The sequence below is a fragment of the Hylobates moloch genome, unplaced genomic scaffold (genome assembly GCF_009828535.3).
Source record: "Hylobates moloch isolate HMO894 unplaced genomic scaffold, HMol_V3 SCAFFOLD_62, whole genome shotgun sequence".
Classification (NCBI taxonomy): domain Eukaryota; kingdom Metazoa; phylum Chordata; class Mammalia; order Primates; family Hylobatidae; genus Hylobates; species Hylobates moloch.
The window spans coordinates 74,922-91,951 of NW_026652337.1; the positions used below are offsets into that span (position 1 = coordinate 74,922).

Below are 17,030 nucleotides of genomic sequence, written 5' to 3' on the forward strand. Positions count from 1 at the left end.
GTTTTTAGTACAAAATGTAATAGATAGTTTCTCCCTATGTTCAGCCCTATATCTGCTGCTTATCTTTTAACAGGCGATTTGGTCCCATGAAGTTGAACATTTTCCCCTTATCTATGACTCCTTTGATAAATTCTAGAAATCTTCAAAAATAGTTGATGAACTAAAACATTTCTAAAATTGTGAAAACTTCAATTTGGTATCTCTGAGGAAACCAATAATGGTTTTCTTATACTTGAGTGAACTTCGTAATAAATAATCACACAACACAGGGCTTTCAAGTATTCCGGTGGCCATTTTCTGGTAATAGTAACTGTTAACTAATAAAAATAGCTAATATTTATTGCTTCCTATGGACCAGGCACTTTCCTAAATGCTTAACATGTCAGTTCATTTAATTCTCACGACCTCTGCACAAGAAAAATACCATATAACCTGGCCAGGGGTGGTGGCTCACGCCTGTAATCTCAGCACTTTGGGAGGCCGAGGTGGGTGGATCACGAGGTCAGGAGATTGAGACCATCCTGGCTAACATGGTAAAACCCTGTCTCTACTAAAAAATACAAAAAATTAGCCAGGTGTGGTGGTGGGCGCCTGTAGTGCCAGCTACTCAGGAGGCTGAGGCAGGAGAATGGCACAAACCTGGGAGGCAGAGGTTGCAGTGAGCTGAGATTGCGCCACTGCACTCCAGCCTGGGTGACACAGTGAGACTCCACCTCAAAAAAAAAAAAAAAAAGAGAAAGAAAGAAAAATGCCGTATAACCCAATGTTACAGATAAGGAAACAGGAACAGATGAGTAAATTAACTTGCCCAGTGTCACAAAGTTGTTAAGTCAGAGAACTGCAATTGAACTCAGGCAGCCTGTACTCTGTTGTCTTTAAACATATGGTACTCAATGGTAAAGTCGTTAGTACAGACTTAAATGCAGAAGAATTGTTGCTCTTAAATATGTGTATCAGTTATCTTTTGCCACAATAATGCTGTGTAACAACCATCCCCAAAGCTCAGTGATGTGATACAAGACGAGCATTTATCCTCAGAGAGTGCCAATTGGTTGGCTGGTTCTTCAGATCTAGGCCAGGCTTGGTAGAACCAGCTAGTCTTGCTTTTCTGTCTGGGGTCAGCTTGCATGTTGGACGAGGCTGGACTCATTCACATTGATCACAGTTGGCTGGCTGTCAGTGAACTGACTCTTGAGGGGGGTAATTGGGCCACATGTCTGTCATCATGCACATGGCAGGGGCAGGCTTGAAGCCTCATCTTGGAACTGGAGCAGTATCACTGTCATCACGTTCTGTTAGCTAAAGCAAAGGCGCAAGAACCGCCCAGACTCAAGGAGGTAGGGGATTTGACTCCACTTCTGGGAGGAGTGAAAGAGTCACAAGACAAAGAGTACAGATACAGGAGGGCATGAATAATGGTGGCCATTAAAAAAAATCAATGTATAATATCTAAAAATGCTTAAATATTTTAAATACTTATGTGTTGTAACAGTCTGGAATTTTCTCCCCCAAAATGCAGGCTGCTGCTGAGTCAGCAGAAGCCCAGACCATCCGTTCTGTTCAGCAGACCCTGGCGTCGACCAATCTAACATCCTCTCTCCTTCTCAACACTCCACTGTCTCAACATGGAACAGTGTCAGCATCATCTCAGACTCTCCAGCAATCCCTCCCTAGGTCAATCGCTCCCAAACCCTTAACCATGAGACTCCCCATGAACCAGATTGTCACATCAGTCACCATTGCAGCCAACATGCCCTCGAACATTGGGGCTCCACTGATAAGCTCCATGGGAACGACCATGGTTGGCTCAGCACCCTCCACCCAAGTGAGTCCTTCGGTGCAAACCCAGCAGCATCAGATGCAATTGCAGCAGCAGCAGCAGCAACAACAACAGATGCAACAGATGCAGCAGCAGCAACTCCAGCAGCACCAAATGCATCAGCAAATCCAGCAGCAGATGCAGCAGCAGCATTTCCAGCACCACATGCAGCAGCACCTGCAGCAGCAGCAGCAGCATCTCCAGCAGCAAATTAATCAACAGCAGCTGCAGCAGCAGCTGCAGCAGCGCCTCCAGCTGCAGCAGCTGCAACACATGCAGCACCAGTCCCAGCCTTCTCCTCGGCAGCACTCCCCTGTCGCCTCTCAGATAACATCCCCCATCCCTGCCATCGGGAGCCCCCAGCCAGCCTCTCAGCAGCACCAGTCGCAAATACAGTCTCAGACACAGACTCAAGTATTATCGCAGGTCAGTATTTTCTGAAGACGCATTTGGCAGACGGATTTGCATATACCGAGGAGAGTGGCATAGGAGGGAAAAGCATATGTGGCTGAAACCTGTAAGTTGGTGTTGGTTATGCAGAAATGTGTAACAGATCAAACGGTCCTCTCAAGTGTCTATTAGATAGGCAATAAGAACTACAGTGTAGCTGAGTAACATCTTTTAGCTGACTATAAATCACTTTGTTTTTAAACAAGAAAAGCTGTGCTCTTTTATGTGATGCCTTTTTTATTTATTCAGGCTATACCTACAATATGTGAATCAAACTGTTTAATGAATCCTGGGACATACTGATGACTATAAACTGGCCTCTCTGAGTCATAGAAAATGGCCTTATTTTTCCAGAAGTGAGTAAACCACACTTCCAGGCTATCTGAACTTCTGAAGCCCTAAAAATAAAAAGCACAGTTGTAACTACCTGAAATATGAAGATCCAGTTTCATACAAACATTTGTATGACGTGAATAGTTGATGGCATTTTTTTGTCATGAAAAAAATAATGTAAATCACAGACTTTTGCCAAAGCTCTTATTTTTTTCCTAAATCTCTCCAGAAAAAAAATGCAAGTGATTAAATTCAATTATTGACTAATTTCCACTTTTTATCCATGACTTCTCCAAATCAAACAAACCACAGTATATGTTGTAACAATATCTATGACCACTGTTAGCCCATTATATTCATTCCAATTAGAAGAAAAGAAATGTGAATATTATATTCCGTGTTTTGAGTGACAAGTTTCAAAAAATAAAAACACTGTATTTTTAAAAGGGAAATGCACTTAAATGAAAACAGTTATTACAAAAGTTAAGATTTAAAAAGAAAAAGCAAGAGTTTTTATTATGATGTAATACCAGTAGAATATTTAAAAGGCACACCACATCTGAATAATCAATGTAAATATTTTCTTTCAAAGTTGTAAGTTTTCATATTATGTGCTGTAAAGTTTTCCTAAATGAGGCTTTAACGTAAACACTGGTGACATAAACCATTCACTGCTACGTTGCTTATTGTGTTTTTATGCTGTTTTATACTTTTTTATGAGTTATGATAGCAGCAATTAAGTTGTTTGTATTTTGCTTAACTAAAACAAAAATGCTTTTATCTTGCTATAGAATAAACACATTTCAGTAAAAACTGTGGACTGTATTTTGATGCAACAACAAGGAAACTGTTCACTTTTCAAATAAAATGATATGTCAGATTTCATTTTTGGTTCCTTGAATACATGTAAGATGGGGAAATACACCACATACCAAGTTTCATTTGAGCCCAAGCATCATCTTCCATTTTTCAATTGGAAATATGATATTTATGGCCAAGAATATGCATTGCATAGCCTGAAATGAAGATCCTTGAAAAAACCAAAACAACGTATTGGAAGTATTTGTGTAATTGTCTTTTTTTTTTTTTTTTTTTTTTTTAAGATGCAAGTACAAGGTAAGTATAGAGAAAAAAGTAATAGCTTTTTTGAGGGGGCTAGAGCTAGCTGGGTATTGTGATGTTATTGCTATTAAAATGGATGGTGAATGCTAATTCTCAAGCCAAAATAATTATTTTGGTGCCCATTTATTCCCCCCTTTTCTTGCTCTGTAGCGGTTCCTCTTTGAGAGCAGTGTGACCACTATCCCCAGTTGTCTTGCATGATTAATTACAGCATCTGTCCTGTCAGAAGCTATAATGAAGAGGTCTTGATAAAAATTGCAAATTACCACTGGCAACAGTCTTAAACTGCTTATGATAAAATGAAAATTAAAAACAGCAAGTGTCAACCCTGACCAGAATCCTAATCTGGAAAGAATGAGGGTGTGCGTGGTGCGCTCCACAGCTACTTTGTGCAAGACATTCAAAAATAATGGAATACGGATCCCTCAAAGTTGTTGTATTTCAGAGAGTATTTACTGTATGTTGTGGGTTATGAATAATGAATTCAGCTTTCAATATTTCATAATCCTCTCCTACTCTGTATTATGTACAAATATTGAACAGCAAGAGATTCTAATTATAAATTTATGGATTTCTTGCTGTAGAAAAATTTATGTCTAAATTGAAGCTTTTCATAAGATGTATTAGTTGACAGGTATCAGTGTTCAAACAGCCTTAGAATGATGCCTAATTACATCTACAAGGGAGTGATTGTATTCCACAAAGAAATGATGTGCTAGCATCAGACCCATCAGAAGTAGAGCTCGAATGGTAAAAGATTTTCTGTGAATTGAAACTAACATTACATAACAATAACCATTTTATATTCTGTTGTGAAACCTTTAGACAAATGTCTTCAAAATTAATTGCTAAACTACATATGACAGTAATTGTGTATTAGTTCTGTAATTGTCATTTTGAAAACCCATGAAGTATTGCTTGGAAAAAAATGTCACTAGTGATAAGACTTAATTGCAAGTGAAGTCTGTTTTCAACTGTTTGCAGTTAGAAGCAGGTGTTGTAACATCTATTAAATGATTTTATAAATCTTAGGTTTTATCACATTTGATTAAATGCTGCTAAGCCACTGACGGTCAATTCCAGAGGAAAAAAAAAGTTTAATGACTACAGTTTATAAAATTAATCACCAGGCAAAATTATACATTTAAAATGTCAAAAGGCTTGAATCATGAAAAGAATTCCTCAACCTTGTTACCAAATTATTGTTTTCAGGATTCACAAAGCATGTTATATATCCATTTATATTTCAGTTTATACATATGACTGGTTTCTATTCCTGAGACTTAAGTAAGTACTTGGTGCACTTTTTCTTTTGTTACAGGTCAGAAATAAATCAGGATAATGAAAAATAGACATGAGAAATGTGGTATCTGATTAGTGTCATACCTAAATGGCCTAAATGCCTTCCCTTTTAAGTGGTCTACAGACACTCCCCCACCCCCACCACCTCCATTTCACACACACACACACACACACACACACACACACACACACACACACATGCCCCTTGTCTCTCCCAATGCCATGTAGACATTATTTTATTACTCTGGCTAAACATGTGCTCTCTTTGCATTAACCCATACTGCTGTATGATGAGAGAACATAAGGCATTTTCATTTTTAGCTGACATGGGGTCATTAGTTCCCGAGTCAAAGAACAAAAGCTTAAATGCCTTCGTGCAGCATAATTTCTGCAATATATTACCACCTGACGGAGGTTTGAAGGCTTTCTAGACAGATGGATTAATATCTCAAGTTTAAGTAGAAGTCCTCCACTGTGTCCATTCAGTGAGCTTTAGACATCTGAATGGTTTCTTTCCCATTTCTCACTTCATGGAGCATTTTTCAGCACTGGACTTCAATATAACCTTTCCTCCCTGCCCCCCCACCCCCCTTTGTTTGGCTTTTGTTTTGCAACAGCTGTTATTATCGTTTTTGGTCAGCTGTGATTGCTGGAGGCAAAATAGGACCAGATGGTGTTTTGCTATGCATGAATGGAGAGTTAGAGGAGTTGGGATTGAATAGGCCAAGTTTGAATGGTGTCTATGCACCACCTGCCTGCCTTAGCTGTGGCGTACACATCACAGTAGCATGATCCGTCTCAGACCTACTAGAATCGGATGGGAAAGTGGAGAGCTGGGGTGGCTTTTCCCCATATTTATTGATCTTCCATGCACTAACAGAATAATGCAGTGTACAGTCAATTTGAGATAATTGGATATGACACAGCATGGACATGTAATCTATCACTCCTGAATTCTGGTTCACTTTAAGGATCTGACTTCTCTCCCAAATACACACACACACACACACACACACACACACACTCAGTAGCAAATAATGGGCTAAGTAGGCGCAAGTTAAAAAAATACATAAAATAGACTTTTAGGAGTCTGAGGTTTTGGGAAGGGAAGACATTGAAAAATGTGAATGCAAAGTGATGAAAACCTGGTATTAATAGAAAGCCCTCCATATTTGTACATTATTCTTCAGGTATTACACATTTATAAAAAAATGTGCCTTACTAAGAAAATCAAACAGATATACAACCCAACTTGAATTCTCTTAGAAAATATTCTTAAATATATAAATGTTTTCTCCCCATCCCCTTGAATGCAGTTAGCTTTACTGATGATCTGAACTGACCTCAGAATAAAGACTTTCCCTGAATTTTAAAGCCAGTGAGCATGTTTAATCCTTGTAGGTTGTGATCCTACAGGTGTGTGGGTTGTGTGTGTGTGTGACTGAGGAAAAGCTTAACCATCCAGAAGACAACGGCATCAGATATGCAGACAGAGAGCTCCATTTGCCTAAGGCCCTAATTACTTAAATTTACCTCTGCTACATGCAAAACACTGTGATAGGTCCCAAAGAGATGCAAAAACAGAAGTGCCTTCTGTTTATTTTGTATATGTTTGAAATTTTTCATAATAAATGTTTAAAAAATAAAATAAAGCCATTCTGAACTTCAGGAGCTTTCATTTTTTATTGAGGTGGAAAAGATACCCACCAGACACAATGATTTGTGTGCCCATAAGAGCCATTTTTAAAGTGTGTTTTTTAATCTGAGAAAATTAAAATGTATTTAGAAAGGGGAGAGATTGCCATTGGTTAGGGGTATTAAGGAAAGCTACATGAAATTATGGACATTTAAGATGTGCCTTGGAGATTGTGTAGGATCTGAACAGGCCAAGATAAAAGTCATCCTGGTAGAAGTAGACGACATCTGCAGCCAAAGGGAGAGCAGAGAAAATCCATTCAGGTTGAAAGCACAGGCACCTCAAAACCGCCGAAGAGAATCAAACAAAACTGGACAAACAGCTTTTGTGGAGGTGAGTAGGAAAAGCACTGGAGAGGAAGTGTGGGGTCAGATTTGTAGAAAATCTGCTGGGGAATTATGATGAACTCCAAAAGCACTGAAGGCATCCAAGTAAGGCAGGTATGATGAGAATTAATTGAATGTATGAAGGCTGAAGTGTTTAATCTATTTTTTTTCGAAGGGAGTGTCCAGGGGACACTGAAAGCTGAAAGAAAAATGGAACAAGATGACCACTTGAAAATGTATCTCAATATTTAATTATTCATATGGATAAATGAAGCCATCGCTTCATGTGCTTTGTCCTCTTTCTCATGCCACTCCCATCTTCCTGGTGCAAGAACACACCATCAACAAAGCCAAATCAAATCAATCAAGGTGTTTTTTTTTTGTGTGTGTGTGTGCGTGTGTGTGTGTGTGTGGTGGCAACTGTAGAATAAGCCTTATCCTTCCATTAGTATCGAGAGAGATCATTTTCTGTGTTTCTGCTGTGAAAAGAAAGCTATTTTCACCACTGGTAAAAAGTACCTCTTGGTGCTTGAACTCAAATGTGATGAAGGATGAAAGAAGCCCTTGCTTTGTTGCTGAGTAAAACCTCAGGCAGCACTGGGAGAGATGTTGGTTACGGTCTCAATTTAATTTCAAAGAAGAACCTTCACAGAAAATGTGAATGTGGATGTACCCTTCTTAGCAAAGGAATAATGCTCTTTTGTGAAACATATCATTATCCCTGGCATTTGTATAGCACTCTGGACTTTTCAAAGCAGTTTTCTGTGTATTACTTCATTTGGTTCCCTTTCTAGATAGGGTAGAGTTAACCTCATGTAACAAATTAGGAAACTGAGGCACAGAGGGGTGGTGGCAGCTTGTTTCAATATCTCTTTGTTTTTAAGAGGGACAGCCAGAAATGGAATGGATATGTCCTTGCTCTAGGTCAAATATTCGTATATGTATGACATATATATTTGATATAGATTTATGCCTATCATATATTTGTATATAAGATGTGTAAATATATGTTTGTGTTTGTAGCTAGCTAGATGACACATCCATCACAACACTGAACAGAAACATTACTCCGTGCTTTCCTCATGGTGAGGCAGGCAGTAAGGCAGAGTGAGTGCCACAAGTAGTAGCCAACGTTCTCAGTGGGGCTTAATGCCACATGGCACTTTTTTTGGTGTGAATGCTTTCCAGTCTATTTTCCGTACCTCTCTGTCATTCTTTTATATTCAAGCAAACAGCTTTGCCTTGTGGCGTTCAAGTGTTACGGCTGGAGGTACTACAAAAGTGCCAAGGCATAGTATCCCTCTATACGTTTGAAAAGAAAAACAAGATTTAAGGAAGCTTGAGATGGGTGAGCATCGGGTAGGTGTTCATTGTTAAACATTATTTAAGGAATCCAATGAACCGCTCCAATGTCGAGCATGAAAAATCTAAGACAGTATAGGGGATGTATCTTCCCAGGAATTATGCAGTAACAACACTGTATACTGCTTCATGAGTTACCATTCAATTTCTGAGACCACATGCCCCTTACTAAGTGCGGTGCATGCTACCACTCATTTGTCAAAGGAGATATGTCCCAAGTCCACAAGATTTTATTATTGTCTTAGTTTTAAATGAACAGTGCACTAAAGCTACCTTGCAAATGGTCACTTGCTAAAATTGAGTAGAGGTGAATGACAGTTTTGAACATATTCATCCAGACACCAGGTATGAGCATTCTGGTATTTAAGGCTTTCATTTGCAAGGTATTTGAGTGACTTATCCAGAGGCAACTGAGTAGTGGTTTTTTTGAGATTCAGGTCTTACGTTTATTTTCAGATTTTTGGCCTATTTTTTCTTACCAGGCAGTTTGCCTTGTGTCTAAGGATATATTGTTACCAGGAAAGAGGCTTCTGATAGCATTTCTTGTTGTGTCATTACTGTCATCCTTCTGACATGCAGAGAGAGCCTTAATTTCCAGTTTGTCACAGTGAGCGAAAATGATGCCATGTTCTAAACCTGCCTTAATTGGTAATTTGCAAATTTGATATAAGATCTTAGTCCAAATCATTCAGGCCTGCTGTTGCAGCCCTCACCCTTTTTGCCTATTCTTAATCCTCTCCTCTATAATTGATATTGCGTATGTGGGATCCCAGGGGACAAATAATAGCATCTGAGGAAATTACCCACATACAGTCTGACCCCGTGTGTGTATTTTGGATGCCAAATTAAGACATCCGTTTTTCGATATTTGGACTGTTACCTGGAAGGAATGGCACCATTTTGTCCATAATAACACTTTCATAAATTGTGTCCAAATGCTGGCATACCTAGCTTGTAACTTTTAAACGATGCTCAGAATATTTTGGCCAAAGAATGTGAATATAGCTATAGTTCTTTCCAAATCAGAAACTAATTCCGTGGGGGAACTGCAATATCCTTTTGCATGCAACAAAACCATTGTTTATGCTGCTTGGAGGTAGAAATTTTGTAACAAAAAAAAGAGAGAAGAAACAGTATGTTTTTTCGTACCTTAAATCCTAAAGTCTTAGTTGGCAGGGAGATCAGGCCTTCTAATAAGGAAAATTTTCAAGACTAAAATATGCTAAAGGCCAGGCGCGGTGGCTCACTCCTGTAATCCCAGCACTTTGAGAGGCCGAGGCGGGCGGATCACGAGGTCAGGAGATCGAGATCATCCTGGCTAACACGGTGAAACCCCGTCTCTACTAAAAATACAAAAAATTAGCCGGGCATGGTGGTGGGCACCTGTAGTCCCAGCTACTACGGAGGCTGAGGCAGGAGAATGGTGTGAACCCGGGAGGTGGAGCTTGCAGTGAGCCGAGATCGTGCCACCGCACTCCAGCCTGGGTGACAGAGAGAGAAAACATCTCAAAAAAAAAAAAAAAAAAAATGCTATAAAGGTGACAATGATACTGACTTCTAGATCATCAAACACCCGGAGATGTGCTCATTGGGCTCAGTCAATGGCTAAAGACAAGCAACAAATCTGAGCAGAATGACTTTTGAGAATGGGCACAACTTATCTTTCTTAGATTGGGTTAAATTTCTGCAAAGATATTTTTGTTTATTTGTAGGTTGTATCTGAAGTTTGTTTCCTGCTGAAGAACCACTTATCTATTGGAGACAAAATGTTTACTTTGTTCAGTCCTCTCAAAGTCAGGCTGTCTTGAGTAGGTTAAATAGCTGTCAATAGAGGTTTAAATTCTTAGACCAAAGATTGTTCAGAGATCAGTCATATTTCAAAAGTTGCTGTTCTCTTTAATTGTTAAAACTTTTTACATAGTGAGGGGGCCTCTTCAGGGGGAAAACTTCATTTGGAGAATTCTGGAGGAACAGCTTGGAAGGGGCACCGAAAGACCCTGATAGCACTTCATGAAGGGAAATTTAGGAAGCATTCCTGTTGGCCAAATTTAAGGACCTAAATCTGTACCACACATATAGGAAATGAGCAGAAATCTGTAGCACAAAGTAAGTGCACTTAATGCTGAACAGAACTGCAGAGGTGTGTCAACATTCCAGGCATGTGGGCCATGATTTCTGCCGTGATCCTAAGCTATCAAGGTAATCAGGCTTCAAGTCAAAGAAACGGAACACAGCTGGAGAAGGTCATTGGATTCATGTGGATTGTGGAAGCCTAGGCAATAGCCATGAAACTGCTTGGCCCCAGAACTAATAAGCTACATTTTGTAAGCCCGTATTCTTACAACAACTAAGAGTTTTATGTTTGATACAGATGGTGTTTATATAGAGTATGTGAGCTCAGCGTGAGAAGTAGTCATAAAACAGACTGGGGTTTGGTATAATTATTCACAATTACTATTGTATAATTGAATGCCATAACTATTATATAAAAAATATTTTAAGAAGTAGACTCACTCATACTTCCACGATAGTTCTTAACAATAAGAGACATATGCTGTAAACATCGTAACATATTTTATGGTGTTTACAAACTTACACAAGATTTGGCGAAGTTGCAAATATAAAAGGCTGGGTTCTCTTTCTGGCATCCTTAGGGGAATCAGCTGCCCTTACTCACCCTTAGTAGCAAGCTCTCCTTCTAGTCACCTACGGACTTGAGAAGTCAACTGCATTGGACCACCCAAATGAGTGAATGAATGTGGATAACAATATTTTGGCAGATACAAAAGAGAAGAGAAGAACGGGCATGTTCTGTGGAAAATACACAGTTCTCTAGCTTTTTCCAAGTCAGCAAAGGAGAGTTCTGTTGGGCCAAATTGTGGCAATTGGCACATGAGCATAATGCTTATTTTAATATTTCTGGATGAAATTGGTGAATCTATAGTGTCTAATTGTTATATGCATAATCTCCTATGTTTTCTAATAGAAAGATAAGCCTATGTCCCTATCACCCCCAAGCTACAAAAAAACCAAAAATAAAATTCATTAGAGTTTTAAGTGAAACTTCATTTCTTTTTAATTGCATATACAAAACAGGTCTGTGTTCATAAGCATGGCAACTCTTCATGCAGGGAACAGTAGAGCACAGAAAGCGAACTTTAGAACAAATGACTTTGTGATAGTTTTGTTTTCCAACACACCTGTAATGGGAATGGAAATCATGCAGTCCTTTGCTCCTACTTATGGGTGGCATCCTTTGCTAAACTTTTGCCTGTTACTCTGGAGGCTAATTGCTAAGCTTTGATGACACAGTAGTTTCAAGAGATGTCCAATATGTGCTATGTTAGCATTGAGAGTGAGAAGCATCTTTATTGTCTGGACCCCTCTCCAATTTCCATGATTCCTAATGCAGAGGAGCACATGCCAGGCTGGAGGCCATTACTCGTGCAAGCCCATCTTCTGTTGTCATAATGATGGTGCCCTTGAATATTTATCTGCCAGATGACAAACAGGACATCTTGTGCCTTAGCAGCCTGGGAGAGTGAGAGTAAGCTCTCGTTACATTGGAAGCCAAGACTTAATGTTCCAAGCCTGAACTGAAACAACCTGTCTTAGGTATGGTTTCCAAAGAGAATGCTTCCAAATGTCCTCCTTGGCCCTGGAGGAGGGAGGCAGTGAAGTATGGCTTTAGTACCTTTACACCTGAGTGTGTAGCTTCAGCCTTTCAGAGATTCTCAGCTATCTTGCTGTTTCCTACACCTGGAAGATGGCCAAGAAGGCTACTGACTCAATGAGAGCAACAACACACACAGTAAACTCTAGGATCAGAGTTCCTGAGAAAGAGAATGTGAATGCTTAGTGAGCAAGGATGCTTGGAGTTTCACCTACCTGAGTCTGGACTCGCTCACTCTAATATTTTTTTGCAGGTGGCACACACGCATACATATTTATGTACTGCTAAGTTTGACCTACACTTTACAACTTTTTCTTTATGATTGTATAGTACCACTTTTTACCAACCTGGCTTAATTCTGTGGTGCAAGCAGCCCAAGGGACTGTTAATAAAAGAGAACCATTGTGCTTTCTGATGTCACCCTCAGTGCTTAGGATTTTATTTCAAACATTCTAGCTTCCATTAATAGCTTGCTGTGAATGCATTACCTATTAATTATTCTCACCTTGTCATGTTTACAAACGTTGCTGTTTTTCTCTAAGCTTTATAAAATATAGTATCTATTTATTTGACTTTTTACCCTTTATCCCATCATCTCATTGGCTTACATGCCAAAATAATATTATCCAATTGAGTCATTCACTTATGCATTCATTTAGCAAATATTTACATGGAGCCTTCTCTCATGGAGTTATATTCTGATGGGGGAATGCAGTTTTATTCAGTAAGTATTTGGGCACCCAATAAATGCCATAAATAAAAATAAGCACGGAAGGGAGAGAAAGAGGGTATGGGGTGGATAGGGGATGAGCTACAAGTTTAAATAGGGTAGGCAAGGAGGGGCTTATTGAAAAGGTGACAATGGATGAAGGATGATTCTGTGTGTTTATCTGGGAGAAGATCATCCTAGACAGAGAAAAGGTGACTAAAGGCTCCCAGGTATGCAGTGTTTGAGATGCTGCAAGGCAGCGCCTGTGATTTGAGAGGAATGAAAGAGAGAAAAAGCAGTGGATGAGGTCTAAATGGGAAGCCCCAAGGCAGGCTGCGTAGGGCAGTGGTTCTCCATCCTTGCAGTGGATCGCAATAGCTGTACATTCTTCCTTAGATGTGTTAATGACATTGTGGTTACGTTGGAAGAAAAATGAATTCTTAATTTATTGAGTTGCATTCTGAAATATTTATAGATATCGATAATCTAGATAATGACTATCTGGATAATGCGATGATGTCTGAATTTGCTCCATAGTAATACAAGACAGGGGAACTGGATGGGGATGTGGAGGGGGCAGGATTGGCCATGGGTTGAGAGATGGCTGGATGATGGATACACAGAGGTCAAAGTGCTAGCTTGTCTACTTTAGTGTATGTTCAAAATTCTCCATAATAATAACATTAAAAAGAATTACCTGGGGGACTTTTAGAAAAATAACAGCTCCAGGAATTGATGTAATTAGTTTTGGGTGCAGCATTGACATTGCTTGCTTGTTTGTTTTTCATAAGCCTCTCTAGGTTTTGTTAATTTCCTATTAGTAGGAGAACCACAGGTATAGGGTCTTCTAGGTCATTCTTAGGGCTTGGGATTTTACTGTGAGTGAGAAATGAAGTCAATGGAGAATTCTGAACAGTCGACTGACACAATCTGCCTTTTGTTTGAGACAGATCATTCTGGCTGCTGGGTTGAGGATAAACCATAGAGGAACAAGTGCAGAGGCCGGCAGATCCAGCAAATTATAGACAAAAGTAATTACAAAACAGTTTGGTGAGGGCTGCGATAGGAGAGAACATAGGGCACATAGAAAGGTGGGCTGAACACACATATTGTCAATCCACCCAGCCACTGCTCAGCAAAGAGGGACATTCCAAAATATGCTGGGATGATGTACTGTGAAGGAGTAATGATATTTCTGGCCTTGGATAGAATATAGTATGCGAGAGAGTGAGATGACCTAGGAAACCTCCCATTGCAGGGGAAAGTCACTTGATCTTAAAGACCTTTGATTTCCTTTACCCAAAGTAATTAATGCATTGCAGTTTTTTGTCCAATCTTCACTCTTATTTCTGATTTTTAATGAATAGGACAAGACTAGGAGGGGTAGAAAGAAGAAATGTTTTCAGAGTCCAATATACAGAAACTTAGCCTCTCATCTTTCACTCAATTGTGAATGTACAGAAGGCTTTGGAAGTCCAGCCAAACCATTCAAACCACAGTCTTCAATGTCAGTTATGGCATTTTCCCCACACGATGAAATCTTCCACATTTAGAAGCAGAGCATTGCCCATCACTCTGGGCTGTATATTCCAAATATTACTGCCAGACACCTTCTTCAGTAAATCTTCTATAATCCCCAGCAATATATGGAGTGAGCCTTTGTAAGGTTCTGTATTGGATCTAGCAGGGAACAAATTGCCTGAAATGCAAGTTTTGCTTTCAGGTAGCTTTTTAACATGTATGATCATTGCTATTATTATTATTTTATTTGTACAAGTTGATGGGGTATATGTACAATTTTATTAAATGCATGGTTTGCATAGCAGTCAAGTCAAGGCTTTTAGGGTATTCATCACCCGATTAACATACGTCGTACCCATTAACAACTTCTCATCATGTACCTCTCTCCCATCCCCTCATCCATCCCAGTCTCCACTATCTATCACTCCACTCTCTATGCACATGTGCACACATTTTTTAGCACCCACTTATGAGTGAGAACATATGATGGTTGACTTCCTGTGCTTGGTTTATTTAACTGAAGATAATGACGTCCAGTTCCATCCATGTTGCTGCAAAAGATGTGATTTCATTCTTTTTTATGGCTGAATCATGTAGGGAGCTTACATTCTGATCCTCCCTCTTTTCACACTAACCATTGCACTTTATTGGGTACACATACAAGCATTTGCTGATAATCTAATTTGTTATGTAGGTCACTACTGATTGTAAAGCTCGTGGAATACAGGGTCCTTGTCTTACACATGAATGTTTACATTCCCCTCATCACAAGGTGGGCCCACAGTAGATGCTTAAAGATGTTAATTGACGGATTTCTACATAATTTTTATGTGAAGTCAATAATAGGATGCACAGTTCAAGAATAGTGCATCTTCAAAGTTATTGTAGGGGGATATTCAGATGACTATAGCTGATCTGACTTAACCCTGGAGCATCTGGAGAGCTCTCCAAATCCAACACACCAAAAAGCACGTGGGAGGGGAAGCTGAATTGTTAGATTTCCCAGTGGCATCTAAGAGGACTGTGGTGTTGGCCAAGACTCTTACTGCTTTCTCAAGCATAAACCCTTTGGCCCAAGCCCATCTGGCTAAGGGGGGAAGAAATAACCAAATTTGACATTGACCCAGCTTATCTCTCCTCCAAGAAAACTATACCTCTGCCTTCCATGTTGACTTTTCTCTTTGGACCACCTCAGCCCTTCTGTATTTCATTTGCTACATAAACCCCTTTTTATTGCTATAAGTTGATGTTATGCTATACTTTGTGCATGTATAAACACTGTCTTTTCCTTTAGCACCTCAGAAGGACAATGCCTTCTACTTCTTCAGAAGCCCAAAGCACATGCTCAATAGTTTTAAAAGAAACAGAATTAAGACAATGCATTATTCTGTTTATTCCTGTTTTAATTAGTACTCTCAATTACAAGAGATAAAAACCCAAATCAAATTGGATGAGGGAAAGTAAGCGCATTTATTTGCTTGTATAACTGTGAAGTCCAGGGACATAAGTAGCTTCAGACACAACTGGTGCCAAGAGTGCAAACATGTCATCAGCACTAATTTTCTCTCTATATCTTTGTTCTGACTTCTACTGGGGTGTTTCCATTCTCTGTTTTCACTCAATGACTTCTGGAAGCCCAGCTCAAATATCCGTACTGCTAGCATTTCCAGCAGAAAAGAGAATGGTCTCTTCTCTCACCATCTCAATAAAATCTCTGTGTTTAGCTGGGTCTAATTGGGTCTTGTGCTCAAGTATAAAGCAATGACGATGAGCTAGTGTAGGGTACTGATCTAATTGGTTAGGTTCAAGTCACATGCTCATCCCCAGAACTGAGGATGGGTTCAACTCCACGAGAAGTACATGGGGTAAGAACAGAGAGAAGTGCTTCTCCTGTGAAAAACGAGACCCCTGTTGTCAGAAGAAAAGTGAGTGGATGCTGGGTGACATTAACAGTGCATGTGACACACTTTTTGCAAAGAAAATTCTTTTCAGAGAGTTGGCTGATAACAAAGCATTTCTCAGGAGTCTGGGAAAAGGAAAAACTCACTTTTGGTTTAGGCCAAAATAATTAGTTTTATGGCTTTTGGAAGGTGTTCTCTTACTCTCAGCCTGCCTTTTATGTGAGGACATTGCCTAGAGTCAACTCCAACAGTCTATTCTTCAAAGTAAGGCCATATGACCCACTTCTTGTTCAGATTCCCTGTCCTTGGCTTTATGCATAAAATAAGGAGAAAAACTCTCCTTTGCAAAACCCACCAAACATCCATATCACACTTGCCTCCTCTTGTTAACTTCCCCGTGTGGCTGTTGAATAAATGATTGAACATAGGGCAGCACTTAATCTTCCTAACAATAGCCCTCCAAACATCCAACACTGTCAGATGCTTTCCTGGCATTTGAAAATATGCCTGCAGCAAAACTATCTATTGAATTTTCACAGTGACTAAGACCTTGTGGACAAAGAAGACTGTCTGTTAAGCTGCCATCATTTGGCAAAATCAGTGGCCATGGGGCCTCTGGGGGAAGAGCAGAAGACATGGATGGTAACCCCCAAAAACCAGCCAGGAGCGGGGTGCTGGGGCTTTCCCAAGCTTGTACACTGACTTAATGACTTGATTGCACTCCAATTTGGGGACATTTCAGGGTGTGGGCTTGGAAGTTGGGAAGAGGGGTAGCCTTCCATAGTGTAAGTGGTGTCCTAGATGTCTTAGATGTAG

The 17,030-nt window shown here is 39.7% G+C and overlaps 1 protein-coding gene across 1 annotated transcript in view; it reads left to right on the forward strand.

Moving 5' to 3' along the window:
• The window catches only part of LOC116463778 (TOX high mobility group box family member 3), a 38,465-nt gene extending 33,390 nt beyond the window's left edge, over nt 1-5,075 (forward strand). Inside the window, exon 7 of the mRNA XM_058434842.1 lies at nt 1,520-5,075. Within this exon, the coding sequence (XP_058290825.1) occupies nt 1,520-2,260 (741 nt within the window). The 3' untranslated portion in view covers nt 2,261-5,075. The remainder of the gene's footprint in view (nt 1-1,519) is intronic.
• Nucleotides 5,076-17,030: the final 11,955 nt, after the last annotated feature.